At 57.9% G+C, this 14561-nt stretch overlaps 1 protein-coding gene across 3 annotated transcripts in view; it reads left to right on the forward strand.

Moving 5' to 3' along the window:
• The window catches only part of GAK (cyclin G associated kinase), an 83477-nt gene that overhangs the window by 21944 nt on the left and 46972 nt on the right, over positions 1 to 14561 (forward strand). For all 3 annotated transcript variants that reach the window (XR_004054248.1, XM_010375324.2, XM_030920722.1), the window contains exons 5-7: positions 4603 to 4745; positions 10207 to 10332; positions 13318 to 13407. Coding sequence is in view for 2 of the 3 variants with exons in the window: in XM_010375324.2 (XP_010373626.2) it covers positions 4603 to 4745; positions 10207 to 10332; positions 13318 to 13407 (359 nt within the window). In the remaining variant the exon portion in view is untranslated. The remainder of the gene's footprint in view (positions 1 to 4602; positions 4746 to 10206; positions 10333 to 13317; positions 13408 to 14561) is intronic.

Below are 14561 nucleotides of genomic sequence, written 5' to 3' on the forward strand. Positions count from 1 at the left end.
CTCCCAGCCCTTCCTGTGCGCACACCAAAGCCTCGTCAAGGCTCCTGTGTGTGGTCGGTTGAGGTGTCTGTCTGTCAGTCTCTGTTGTCCATGGCACTTTTTTCTCTGGATGTCCCTGGGCTTGGACACCAGCTCCTGGGCTGCGCTTCCAGGGCCTCCCACAGAGCTGGGAGGTGCTGAAACCAGTGGGATGCAGATTCCTCCAGCGCACGCGTCACGCCATGGGGCCTCCCGCTCGTGGTGTTACTCGTTGTCAGTTTTCATTATAAAAGAATACGTGCTCACTGACAAAATACAAATAACACAGAGTTAGGCCGGGCATGGTGGCTCACGCCTGTAATCCCAGCACTTTGGGAGGCCGAGGTGGGTGGATCACTTGAGGTCAGGAGTTCGAGACCAGCCTGACCAGCATGGCGAAACCCTGTCTCTTTTGTATTGTAAAAATACAAAAATTAGCCAGGTATGGTAGTGGGTGCCTGTAATCCCAACTACTCGGGAGGCTGAGGCAGGAGAGTCGCTTGAACCCGGGAGGCAGAGGTTGCAGTGAGCCAAGATCATGCCAGTGCACTCCAGCCTGAGGGACAGAGCAAGACTCCATCTCAAAAAAAAGAAAAACCCAACAACAACCCAGTGGGTGCTTATAAAAATGGGATTTTACTTGATATAATTTTCCTTTTTAAAAAAATTTACCGTTATCAGGCATATTTTTTTTGGAGACAGGGTCTTGCTCTGTTGCCCAAGTTGGAGTGCAGTGGTTCATAGCTCACTGTAGCTTCAAACTCCTGGGCTCAAGCGATCCTCCCGCCTTAGCCTCTGGAGTAGCTGGGACTATAGGTGTGCACCACCATGCCCAGCTAATTTTAAAGAGTAAATTTTTCTTAGAGACAGTCTCACCATGTTGCCAGGCTGGTCTTGAACGCTTGAGCTCAAGCAATCTGCCCATCTTGACCTCCTGTAGCACTGGGATTACAGGTGTTGGCCACTGTGCCTGGCTAAGTTTTGTATTTTCGTAGAGATGGTGTCTCACTGTGTTGCCCAGGCTGGTCTTGAACTCCTGGGCTCAAGTGATCCTCCCGCTGAGGCCTCCTGAGGTGCTGAGATCACTGGCGAGGGAGCTGCTCAGGTGTCTTTCCACACTGTGTGGTCGCTTCATGCCATCCAGAAGGCTGCTTGGTTTTCCTGGTGTGGATGCATCACTGCATCTTCTGTTCGAGGCCGTGGGCTTCTTTCTGGGGCTGCAGCCTGCCTGCTGTGTGAGCCTTGCCCCACCCTCTGCCCAGCACACTTGGGGCAACTTGAATAAAGGCCAGATGGGGCTTCCTGTTGGTCTAGTGATGGATGTTTTGCTGTTTATGTCCCTTGCTCATCATTTGGGAGATCAGAAAGCCTTTGCAAGGGGTAAATCTTGGCTCTAGACATCCTGGCTTTGGAAAGCTTGAGCGACGTGTGTGAGAACTGAAGCTGCTTGGTATCCAGTGTGTTCCCAGGATAGTGTGCGTAAGGGAGTGGCGGGGATGGGGCCGGAGCCAGCGGCTCAGCGCTGCTCCTGCATGGGGTAGTGTGGGAAGGAGAGGGGTCGGGCCCAGCCCCTCAAGTCATAAATACATGAGGCAAACTAGCACCTGCGCATCCTGCTGGCACACTCCCGAGGACTGCCTGTCTGGAGCAGCGTGTGCGGCTGGAGAGCTGAGCCGCAGGGCTCTGTGGATAGCACAGCTGTGCCAGGGGAGAGCCACGGCATCTCTGAGAAGCGGGAGGGACATGGGCTCCCCCATGCAGCTGCAGGTACAGGGCTCGCTGGAGGCCTGGAGGTCGGACTCTGGGGATGTGCCCGGCCCCTCCTGTGAGGCAGCCCCTCCAACGTCCTCTCAGGGAAGAGCCACGTAGCCGTTCGCCACTCGGCCACATACAGAATTTTTAGTTTTGAACACCCCATTTATTCTCACTGAGAATGAGGCACTGAACAGGGAGGCCAGTGACCGCTGACACGGACTCGCCCATCCATGATGTTGGAGCCAGCGTAGAGGTCAAACCACTCCCACTCTGACTCCCCGGGCCTGGCCTCGCCTATCCCGGGTTTGTTCCTCTCTTTCTAAGCCTGACCTCGCCTCTTCCAGGTCTGTTCCTCTCTTTCTAAGCACCCTGTTCCTCCTGTGGGTGCCCCTCATTTTTCCTGAGAGCCCCCCTGTTTCTCTGAGGGTCGGCACAAAGCTTTTAAGGGAGCTGTGGTGGGGGCTGGGAGGGCCTTCACCTGGGGTTGAGGGCCAGGGCTGGCAGAGCTGGGGGAGTGGGGGGGCCCCTCAGCTGGGTGCCTGGAGACTCCACGGCAGGCGGGGGCAGTGCTGGGCCGTGCTGGGGGCACGCAGGTGAGTCCGGTGTGTGAGTCGATTCCAGTGTGGCCCAGCCTGAGCTGTGGTGGGTCCCATCCGGCTCTCACGCCATGCCTTTGTTGTCAGTGGAGTTGAGTCGGCTGCACGCTCTGCTGTGTGCAGGCACCAGGGGCTCAGTGACTCGCCAGACACAGCTGATCCATGCCTATGCCAGATAGCTGGGTGGCTCAAAGACCCAGGGGTAGAATGAGTCCCAGGAGAAGGGCACACGTTTAGGTGGTTTGGGCAGAGTTGGTTCCCCGGGAGGTGAGCGGAAGGGGCTGTCTGGGAGGCATCCTGGCCGCAGAAGCAGTGTGCGAGGGGTCCTGAGGCCGGGAGGAAGGAAGGCCGATGTGGCTGGGGACACAAGCTCTGGCAGCGTGGGGGAGACCCTGGGTGTGGGTTCCGTGGGTGATGGTGCTGTCCTTGGCTCTGGGGCTGCGTGGGTGGTGGCCTTCGGGGCGTGGAGTGGGATGAGCAGAGGGTAGAGAGCAGAGGCAGGAGCCTGGGGCTGAAGAGATGGAGCACAGGATGCAGAGGCTCCAGGGTTGATGCCACACGTGGGCTGTGGCCAACTGAGATGGGCAAGACCCAGGGTAAGATCAGGGTAGGAGCAGGATGGGTTGGGTCTGTGCATCTGTGGGGGCCGCATAGGGGTGCTGGGGTGACTGGTAGTGTGAATGCTCTGGTCCCCAGCAGGTCCTCAGCCCTGCATGCCGTCCCGGCTCCACACCCCTGGTTTCCTGGTTGGGCCAGGGCAGGGGTACCTGGAAGGTGCCAGCCACGGCAGGACAGGCTCCCTGGGGTGTGGGCCGTGTGCAGGCATTGAGACTGTGTGGATGTGAGAATGATCATTTGTCATCTGCGGACACTGAGTGTTCACTTAGAGGTCTGAGCACTTGTGTAGTTGTGCTCATCTCTCTCTGTGTCCATGTTAATGACACGCCTGGCTCGGTTGCCAGGACGCAGATGTAGTTCTCATGTTAAGGGCTCGCAGACTCGGCTGCCGGGACACCAATGTGGTTCTCGCATTCACGGCTCGCAGACTCAGCTGCCGGGACACCGGTGTGGTTGCTGCTTCGGTGACGCTTGGGCATCTTGCCCCCTGGCCTCTGCTCTGTGACTTGACTGTGGGGCTGCTCCGGGCCCACCCCTGCCACTGGGCGGTGGTCCCACACGGGGCTGTGGTGGGCATCCTCATACCCTCAGCCCTTTGTGCAGCAGCTGAAGGAAAGGTGGGAGCGGCACTCAGGGTGAGCTCGACTGGGACTGCGGCTGGAAAAGGCTATGTGGCCCAGCGTGGCAGAGTCTCTAATGTGGCCTGGGGTGTGGCAGAGCCTGAAGCATGGCCTGGCATGGCACAGTCCGCAACGTGGCCTGGGGGGTGGTGCGGAGTCTGTAACGTGGCCTGGGGGTGGTGGAGTCCGTAGCGTGGCCTGGGGCATGGTGGAGTCCGTAGCGTGGCCCAGCATGGCGGAGTCCGTAGCGTGGCCTGGCGTGGCGGAGTCCATAGCGTGGCCTGGGGCATGGCGGAGTCCGTAGTGTGGCCCAGCATGGTGGAGTCCATAGCGTGGCCTGGCATGGCGGAGTACGTAGCGTGGCCTGGGGCCAGGGAGGAAAGAGCACTGATAGCTCCACGGTGATGTTCACAGGAGAGGGTGGTGACTGCAGATTGTCCAGGTTCTTGGCGTTTTGAACAAATTGGACAAAACGTCCAGCCAAACAAAGAATGAAGCAACGAAAGAACGGAAGCAGGGATTTATTGAAAATGAAAGTACACTCAACAGTGTGGGGGCAGCCCGAGCAGCGGCTCAAGGGGCTGGATGCAGAACTTTCGCGGGTCCAAACACCCCCAGAGGTTTCCCACTGGCCACTTCGTGCTCACCTCATGTAAACGAAGTGGTAACCTGCCATCAACCTGATGGTTGCAGAAAGCAGCCAACCAGAAGGTCACGCTCCTGTGCCAACATCTGATTGATTAGGAATCAGATTGGAGGCAAGGTTGAAGTTACAAAGTTGCAAAGGAAGAGGAGACCTGCAGTCAGGCAGTTTCCCATCTACCAGGCAGAAAAGGTCAAAGGGAGTCAGTCACCTCTGGTCCTTTGTTACTCAGGCGTGGGAAGTTAGAGTTTTCCTCTCCATTTAGTTCTGGGAAGTCCAGGTGAAACAGCGTTAGGTTCCCTGCCTCCAGACCCTGTTCTCCTGCCTCCATGTGAGTTTCATTCTCTTTTAGGGCAGCTGGTGGAATTTTTGAAGAAAATGGAGTCTCGAGGTCCCCTGTCATGCGACACGGTTCTGAAGATCTTCTACCAGACGTGCCGTGCCGTGCAGCACATGCACCGGCAGAAGCCGCCCATCATCCACAGGGACCTCAAGGTAGCGGCTCCCTCCACACGTGGCTCACAGCCTCTGGGGGGTCCCGCTTGGTTAGGACGTGAGGGTGAGAGCAGGTGAGGCTGCACCATCTCACCTAGAAGATGTGCGTGAGCCTCTCAGCAGTGAAAGCGGATCTTCCAGAAACGTCGCCTTTCCAGCCCTGAAGAAAATTACCGTGTGTCTCACAGGCCTTTGCCGACAGAGGGGACGGCCCCCCCGCTGTGCTGGGGCTTCACTCGCAGCCGGGGCCGTTCACAGCCTGGAGCTTCCGTCTGGAATCCCAGGTCCCCGTGCTGGGCGCTGGCTCACTCCATTCTCCGTGGGGAGCTGCGGACAAGGGTGCTCGCCAGTGGTGTCAGTTCAGGCCCCCCATTCCTGCTCACCCCACACTCCTTCCTCAGCCCCCCGGAGGTGTTGGCCCAGGCCCCCTACTCCTGCTCACCCCGTGCGCCTTCCTCGGCCCCTGGGCAGTCCTGCACTCCACAGTCCCTCCCTGGTTTGGCCTCTTGGAGCCAGGAGGAAGCCCGGGGCTCCTCTGTTTGGCCCTGTCACAGGTGCTGGGATGGGGGGCTGGACCCCTTACCTGCTTAGCTTGAGGGGAGCTCTCTGCACTTCCTGACTGTCCCCCCACTGCACCTCCCATTCCGTTCGTGGGCAGACTCCCCTGCCCATCTCTGCTATCATCACAGGTTTCTCTGAGGCGTGGCATCCCAGGGTTGCTGTGATGTGGGCATGAGCCACTGGCTGCATGTAACAGGGCCGCCCTGCCTACCACACCATCACCACACAGGTGCTTCTGGGCCGGGGCCGGGCCTGCGCTCCATGCTGCCGCTGGCACTGTGTGGTTTCCGTGTAACGTGGCTGCTTCCCACAGCCCCACAGAGGACACTCCCGCCCCGTGGGCCGTCCGTGCCCTGAGCTGCCTGTGTGGATTTCGGCTGGCCTGCTGGGGGAGCATAGTCTGATGGGTTGTGATATTGCATTTTTCTGATATTAATGAAGTTGAATGTTATAGTCATTCAGGTCTCGCTCTTCAGTAAACTTCGTTTTGTTTCTTGCCTTTTTGAAATTTTTTCCACTGGCTCGTGTGTTTGGTTCATTGGAGCAGCTTGTGTATTCTCATAATCTGCAAAATGTTGCCTGTGCTGCCGGCGTCTTGTTGTTGGTGGCCCAGTTTTCACTCCCGCAGTGTTTTTAAAAAACGCAGGACTTCGTGAGGCTTCTCCCATATCCGTGAAGCTTGTGCCCGGCCTGCCCATGGTGGCTCTCCTCTTCCTTGCTGAAGCAGTTGCTTTTGCTGAAGAGGTCTTTTGGGGTATTTTTTTTCTTTTTTTGAGTCAGAGTCTGGCTCTACAGCCCAGGCTGGAGTGCAGCGGCACTAACAGGGCTCACTGTTGGCTTGACTGGCTGGGCCCGGGTGATCTCCCACCTCAGCCTCCTGAGTAGCTGGGACCACAGGCGCACACCACGCCTGCCTAGTTTTTGTGTTTTCAGTAGAGATGGGGTTTCGCCATGTTGCCCAAGCTGGTCTGGAACTCCTAAGCTCAAGTGATCCACCCGCCTCAGCCTCTGAAAGTTCTGGGATTCCAGGCGTGAGCCACCACTCCCAGCCTGCTGAAGAGTTTTAAAGCCTCATCACTCCCAGATGCTTTTGTCCATGTCTCTGGGGACGTGAGGACATTTCTGTTTTGTTTTTTTTAGCCGAGGTCTTGCCCTGTCGCCCAGGCTGGTGTGCAGTGGTGCGATCTCGGTTCACTGCAGCCTCTGCCTCCCGGGTTCCAGCGATTCTCCTGCCTCAGCCTCCTGGGTAGCTGGGATTACAGACACCTGCCACCATGCCTGGCTAATTTTGTATTTTTAGTGAAGACAGGGTTTCACCATGTTTCCCAGGCTGGTATTGAACTCCTGACTTCAGATGATCCTCCTGTTTTGGCCTCCCGCAGTGCTGGGATTACAGGCGTGAGCCGCCGCACCCGGCCAGGACATTTTCTATGTGGTTTCGACACCATTATCTGCAGTGAGGTGGGAGGAACTGAGCCTTGTTTCTTGCCCTCCTATTCTCAGCCTTCCCTGGTTTTCCCAAAATGTGGCGTCTCTCAGTCCTCCCTAATCTGGAGCAGCGCCTCTGGCCACGGCTTGTGGAGGACTCCCTGTGCTGTCCTTGGCTCTCCACCAATGATCTGGCTGAGGGGACGAGGAGGCCAGTGAGGCCCCAGCCCCGTGGCGTCTCTTGTGGAGCATGGCGCTGTTTCAGGTCCTGCTCCCAGCACCCACCCCAGCTGCTCCTCCAGGGGCTAAAATCCACCTGGCTTGTGTCTGGAGGTTTCGTCCACCTGGAATTGACTTTGTGTGACCTGAGGTGGGAGCTGTGTCCTTGCGTCTACCTGGCCCTGCACCCAGTGCATTGGCTCGTGTCTGCCCATGCGGCCACCTGGGCCCACCTCCTCTCCAGCATCTGCTTGTGGGTACCTAGGAGGCCCTGGAGCCCCCCAGCTTTCCCTGTGTGCCCTGGGTGGGAGGCCCAAGCCGCAGTTCTCTGTGTGCCCTGGGTGGGGGTGCCCAAGCTGTGGGCACCCAGACCGAGCTGTTCTTCCTACACAGGCTCATTCTGCCTCAGCCCACCTGGGGCCAGGGCTGTGGCAGACAGCTTCCCTCTGCGTTTCTCTGGTTAGGGCCGCTTTTCTCTACTTGGCTGTACACCCGTACTTCGTAGCACAGGTGTCTTCACATAGATTTTGAACATGGGTAAAGGTGGCCTTTGTCGTTTGTCCCCTGAACTCAGAGGGCCTAGAATGCCGGGGTGTAAGGTGGCTGGCTGGGCAGATGCCCCATGACAGAAGCCTGTGGGCACTGCCATGGAGCCTTCTCCTGAGCCCCAGGCCCTTTTGCGCCTGCTCCTTCCTTTCCTCCCTCCCTCTCTTCTGTTTCTTCTTTCCTTGTATTTTCCTTTTCTGAAGGTACATTCTGCGCCGCGCACAGGGTTGCTTTCCAGGGAAGCTTCTTCAGGGTTGCAAGCAAGACCTCTGTTTTCCAGAAACCCATGTGCCTGAGGCCGCGTTCTGACGGAAGGGGCTGCAGGGCTCCAGGAGGGGCCGGTCCTGCCCGTGGAAGGTGCTGTTTGCCATTTGCCATCTGGGTGGCTCTTCCTGAGGAGGCTCTGAGTGGCGGGTGTTCTCACGGCACTGAGACCTTCCTGGTTTGCGTTTTTGAAGTGCGATGGGTCGTGTAGCGGGGCTTGAGTGTATATTTTAAAGAAAACAGTAACGGAAGGGTTGAAGTTCATGAAGAATCAGAGCTTGTGAGCCAGGCCTGCACTTCACAGCGCTGGTCTTTGCTGCTGCTCCACGGTGACGTGGCAGGAGCCCAGGCCAGCACGGCAGCCCGCGGGTGTGCACCTATACCGCTGCAGGAGTCTGGACGGCTGTTTGCGGAGGGGCAGGCAGCACGCGTGGCCCCACTCGCCTGCCCCGTGCCTTGTCCTGCTGTGCACACGACTTCTTCTCTGTTGGCTGTAGAATGGGAACGGGCACACGCGAGGGGGCGGGGCGCTCCTGGGCCTTCAGTGGCCACGTGCTGCTGCGTCTCCCCGCTGTCTGCATCCGAGCCAGGGTCACTGATCTTTTCTCCTCTGGACGTCCTGTGCGTGGAGCCTGGCCCCACACTCTGCATCCGAGCCAGGGTCACTGATCTTTTCTCCTCTGGACATCCTGTGAGTGGAGCCTGGCCCCACACTCTGCATCGGGTTCTTTTGCTCAGCCCTATGCTTCAGAGGCCTCTGTCTGAGTGTGGCCCGCATCTCCTCGAGGGCCAGTGGTGGCCTTCGGCTTCGCTGGGTTTCTCTGGTCGGCCATGGGTGGTGTGCGTGTCCGTTTCTTTCCCTTGTTTATGATGAGCCATCCTGTCTGCACCGTGTGGACAGCCTGTCCAGCTTGCTGGTCCGTGGAGCAGGCGTCCTCTCTAGGACCAGGGTCTGCAGGCCACTGTGGTCAGAGAGCGTTGGCATCTAACCCTGGGCATCCCCTTGCACTCCTGAATGCCACGGCTCTGCCCTTTGCCAGCTCGGGGCATGGCGGGTGCTGCTCCCTCAGTCTGTCCTGGGTGCCCGTGGCCTTGGTTTGCGTTTTTCTCCTGTCGACGAGGCTGGCTTTTCAGAACTTGGGCTTCCTCTGGGGAAGTGCCTGCCTTTTCCCCAACTTGCCTTCTCCTCGATGCCTGTGGGATCCCGGACTGGCCGCTTGCGTGCCGAGCACCTTCCGTCTGTGGCTGGCACGCTGCCCTCCCGGAGCTCTGTGCTGGCATTGTTCTCAGCCTCCAGAGGGGATGCCCGTGCTGGCCGTCCCGCCACGTCTGTGCTGTCTGTCTCGTTGAAGGAGCCGCTCCTTCCCTGTCACAGAAGGAGCTCCTCTGGGCTGTCTCCTGAAAGGTCTGTGCTTTGCCCTGAGGTTGGGGCTGAGGCTTCCTTGCCTGTGGGATGAGGCTTTCTCCTCTTGTTCCACGTGGGTGCCTGGTGCTGGCGGCTGCTTGCCATGGCTCTGCCGTGAAGACGGGTGTGTGCCGTGTGGGGCTGAGTCACTGCGTTGCCGCCTTGTCGCGTGTGCGGCCTCTGGCGTCCGTGGCTTCTCAGCGGCACTCGCTGGATTCCCTGTTGGGCCCGAGCTCCTGTGCCCTGTTACCAGAGCCGTACCAGGAGGCGTAATGTGGCTTCACAACTCTGTGGCCCTTTCTGGTTCTGTGTGTCTCTGTATACTTTTTTTTGAGATGGAGTCTCGCTGTGTCGCCCAGGCTGGAGTGCAGTGGCGCGATCTCAGTTCACTGCAGCGTCCGTCTCCCGGGTTCAAGCGATTCTCCTGCCTCAGCCTCCCGAGTAGCTGGGACTACAGGTGGCCACCACCACGCCCAGCTAATTTTTATATTTTTAGTAGAGACAGGGTTTCGTCATGATGGCCAGGCTGGTCTTGAACTCCTGACCTCAGGTGATCCACCTGCCTCGGCCTCCCGAAGTGCTGGGATTCCAGGCGTGAGCCCCTGCACCCAACCCTGTTTATTAACCCATTATTAATTGAGTTATTTTTCTTTGATTTATGGGTTATTCTTTCTGCTTTTTATTTTTCTGAATTACACATATTACATTTGATCAGAAGTTATTTAAGACATCTTTGAGGAAGGCTTCTTTGCTGACCTCTGTGAAATCCCTCAACCCCTCGGGGCCTGCTTCTCAGGCTGGGCCCCCTGCCAGAGCCCCTCTGCCTAGGCCTGAAGCAGCCCCTGCACCCCGTGCTGGCCGGTGCGGAGATGCACCCCGTGCTGGCTGGCTGTGTCCGCAGGTGTGAGGTGCTGCAGCCGCGGCCCTGGGCGAGCACTGTCTGCAAAGGGCCCTGGCTGTGTCTCACCCGTGCGTTTTCCCTGAAGTCCCGTCTCTGTCTACGCCAAGTTCATGGGGCTGTCTTCTGGAATTTTGCAGGTTGAGAACTTGTTGCTTAGTAATCAAGGGACCATTAAGCTGTGTGACTTTGGCAGTGCCACGACCATTTCGCACTACCCCGACTACAGCTGGAGCGCCCAGAGGCGAGCCCTGGTGGAGGAAGAGGTGAGCTGAGTGCGGCCTGTGCTGGGGGAAGCTGGCCCTTCCTGCGTTTCCGCGCCCTGAGTGCTGTTTCCCACCGGGGTGCTTTGAGTGCGGACGTGCAGCTGTCCTGGAGCCAGAACCTGAGCAGCATCGCCCAGGCCGGCCTCCGTGGCCAGGTCAGCGGCCGCGCCCTCGAGATGTGGAACGCGGCACTTCCCCTCCGTCGTCCTCCCAGTCTCGCCCCTGAGTGTTGTAGGGCTGTGTTTTTCTTCGATTTTTGGTCACGGTAAGATGTGCGTAACAGTACTTTATCATTGTGGCCACTGTCAGTGGGCGGCTCGGTGGCAAAAACCCCTGCAGAGTTGTTCCAGCATCCATCCCCAGAACGCTGTTATCCTTTAAAACACAAAATGCCTGATTTAGAAAAAAATCACTTAGAAATATATCTGCATGGGAGACTGGACGGCTCCATCCCCGAGACCCCTGCAGGGAAGTGAGTGATGCGTCCTCTGAGTGTGAGCAGATGGCGTCCTGTGGCAGTCTGTCCTCTGAGTGTGAGCAGATGGCGTCCTGTGGCAGTCTGTCCTCTGAGTGTGAGCAGATGGTGTCCTGTGGCAGTCTGGGTGGGTCCACGTGCTGCTGAGGGACACTCAGACCAAAAGGAGATGGGAACCGGCAGAGCTGCCCTCGGCGTTGGTGGATGGGAAGGGGTTTCCTGGGATGGGCAGAGGGCAGGGACTGCAGGGGCACAGACTCTGGGGCCAGGGTGCTGGTGGGGCCCCTGGGGCATCCATTCCGAAGGCTCCCCAAGCTGCTCATTTGCAGTTTCTGCATTTTCCTACAGCTAGCTTACACTGCATAAAAAGTGTATGTAATGTGTACAAACAACACAGGCAGAAAATAGGAATGGTGGGGGCAGGGAGCATCTGAGCATGGCTGCCAGGCAGCCCCCCAGGCCCTCTGAGCTCACGTGCCATGCACAGTACACGTGGGTGCTCACGCCCCACACGGCACACACCCGTCTGCATGGCAGAACCACGGGCCTGCACTGGCACCTGTAGCTGTAGCACGTCCATGGGGCCACGGTTCCTCCTCAGTGAGGGCCTGGCCGGCATCAGCACAGCCCACAGTCTCAGGGCCACCTTCTCTGGCACCGAGGAAGCAGATCCTGCAAGGCCCAGGGCTTGCTATAGCCCTTCCCTCCGCACTTGCGGTTGAGACCCAGGACGAGTTGTTGAGGGCTCCCCGTAGAAGTGCTGGGGTGCGTTTCCTCCTCCGGAGTGGTTCCGTCAACTCACTTTAAATGCATTTGGGCTTATCTGCCTGTTTGTATGAACAGACTTTTTTTTTCACTTTTTAATTTTTTTTGAGATGGAGTCTCGCTCTGTCGCCAAGCTGGACTGCAGTGGCATGATCTCAGCTCACTGCAACCTCTGCCTCCCTGGTTCAAGTGATTCCCCTGCCTCTGCCTCCCAAGTAGCTGGGACTACAGGTACCCACCACCACGCCCGGCTAATTTTTTGTATTTTTAGTAGAGATGGGGTTTCACCATGTTGGCCATGGCTGGTCTCAAACTCCTGACCTCGCGATCTGCCCGCCTCAGCCTCCCAAAGTGCTGGAGTTACAGGCGTGAGCCACTGTGCACGGCCTGAACAGACTTTATTATTATTATTATTATTATTTTTTTTTTTTTTTTTTTTTTTTTGAGGCGGAGTCTCGCTCTGTCGCCCGGACTGGAGTGCAGTGGCCGGATCTCAGCTCACTGCAAGCTCCGCCTCCCGGGTTTACGCCATTCTCCCACCTCAGCCTCCCGAGTAGCTGGGACTACAGGCGCCCGCCACCTCGCCCGGCTAGTTTTTTGTATTTTTAGTAGAGACGAGGTTTCACCGTGTTAGCCAGGATGGTCTCGATCTCCTGACGTCGTGATCCGCCCGTCTCGGCCTCCCAAAGTGCTGGGATTACAGGCTTGAGCCACCGCACCCGGCCCAGACTTTATTTTTTAGAGCAGTTGAAGGTAACAGAAAGTGGAGCTGAAAACACAGGGTGCCTTCTCACAGCCCCTCCTTCTTCTGAGCCCCTCACATTCTTGGCTCTCCTCCCAAGCTCCTTTTTCCAGAGATGGGCAGATAGATGCCGTCTCCTGCCCACGCGTAGCCTGCTCTCACCCTGTGTCTTGGAGCTGTAGGAGTTATTTGCGCTTTCTGGACTTGGGCCTTCTTGCTCTTGTGTCTTGCATTTGTAGCTGACTGTTCCGGCCTCAGGGAGGTCATTCCTGAAAAGCAGGTCTTCCAGTGGAGGTCGCTTTATCCTGCGTTGCATCAGCTTTCATTTTCCCGTTCCCTTTAAGAAACTGTGGCCTGCCCAAGGCCATGGGCTGTCCTGCTGTATAACTGCAGAGCCCACTTGCCCAGTGCTCTCCTGTGAATCTGCAGCTGAGGGTGGAGTTTGTGTGTCTGCCGTGCACGGAGATTCACTCTCTCCTCACAGCTCTGCGGCCCTAGCCTCTCCCTCTCACAAGTGCCTCCGTATGTTTGTAAAGCTCTCCCTTGTTAACCTTGAACCAGTCGGGTGAACTTGGTGGGCAGCTTCCTCTTCCCACAGCCTCTCACGTACCCTGGGGCTCTGGGCGTCACAGAAGCTGCTCTGGGTGCAGCCACTCTGGAGCGGGGCCCTTGTGGCAGGTGAGACACCCTTCTCAGCAAGCGGATTCAGTGTGCAGCAGGTCAGTGCATTGGTGCCAACGTGCCGTGAAGCACGGGAGGCCGTAGGAGATTGCGGGAGGCGAATGACTCAGTCCTCATCATAAGGAGCGCGCCGAGGCCGAAGATGACAGAGGAGCTGGTACATGGGGCCGACTGGCCTGCGGTCATCCCGGGGCACAGTGTGCGGGGCAGGCTGCTCCTCAGTCTGCTGTGCATTTGGAAAGCTGCACGAAAGTGATGCAACAGAAAAAAATACTGTTTGTGGGGTGCAACTTTTCCTTTGAAATGTTTGTGTTTTTTTCAGATCACGAGGAATACGACACCAATGTATAGAACGCCAGAAATCATAGACTTGTATTCCAACTTCCCGATCGGCGAGAAGCAGGATATCTGGGTGAGGTCCGGCGCCTCTCAGTGGCGGTGCCTGGCTCTGTGCGCCCTACTCAACCCAAGGCAGCATGGGCCAGGCACCTGCCACTCCGAACCGGCCTGCCTCCTCAGCCCCCTCTTCCCCACCACTCCCCTTTTCTTTTTCCTTTCCTTAAGGATCACCATGACTACTACTATTTTTGTTTTTGGAGACAGGGTCTTCCTCTGTCGCCCAGGCTGAAGTGCAGTGGTGCGACCTCTGCTCAGGCTCACTGCAACCTCTGGCCCCTGGGCTCAAGGGATCCTCCCACCTCAGCCTCCTGAGTAGCTGGGACCACAGGTGCACACCACCATGCCCGGCTATTATTTTGTATTTTTGGTAGAAGGTGTGGTCTCACCATGTTGCCCAGGCGGGTCTCGAACTCCTGAGCTCAAGCAGTCCACCTGCCTCAGCCTCCCAAAGTGCTGGGATTACAGGCGTGAGCCACCACGCCCAGCCCAACCTTGACTTCTTCTAATGGGGATGCATCGAGGAGCAGTCGGGGGCGTCCTGTGCAGCTGGGTGGGCCCAGAGCCTGCGTGGCTGGGTCCGCCTGAGGCTTCCCTCAGCCCCGTTTGTGCGTCTGGTCCTGAGTGCCTTGTCCCAGGAGCATCCCTGCCACAGCCCAGCCTCGGTGTGCTCAGCTCCCCTGCTCAGAGCCTGAAGGCTGTGGTGTCTCCTGTGGTGTCCCCTCCCTCTTCCCTGCACCTCTCCAAGGCCATGTCCCTGTTGACCGAGGGTGACCGTGTGTGGAAGGCGTCCTGCCCTGTGGTTCCTTTCACGTCCCCTCACCCCGTCATTCAGCCACCAGATGCGGTGGTTGGCTCTCCATAGCGTATTTGCCTAAGGGCTAGGACAGCCCTGCCATCAGCTGCAGCACGTGGGCTGCACACACACAGCCCGTGGGCCCGCAGGCCGAGGCCCTGTGTCCCTTGAGGAGTGTGGAAGGATGGGGCCGTGTTCGTGGTCCTTGCCTGTGTTCTCAGCCCGCCCCAGTGACTGGCCGTCTGCACATCCCACACGAGGACACTCCTGGCCAGCTCTTGCCCAGCCTGGGGTCCCGGTGTGAGCTCTTATTCTTGACTGGATAAGATCCTGATGCTGAAGTCATCCCCAGTTCCTCCTCTGGGCTCACGTAA

Source organism: Rhinopithecus roxellana, chromosome 2 (assembly GCF_007565055.1).
Source record: "Rhinopithecus roxellana isolate Shanxi Qingling chromosome 2, ASM756505v1, whole genome shotgun sequence".
Classification (NCBI taxonomy): Eukaryota; Metazoa; Chordata; class Mammalia; order Primates; family Cercopithecidae; genus Rhinopithecus; species Rhinopithecus roxellana.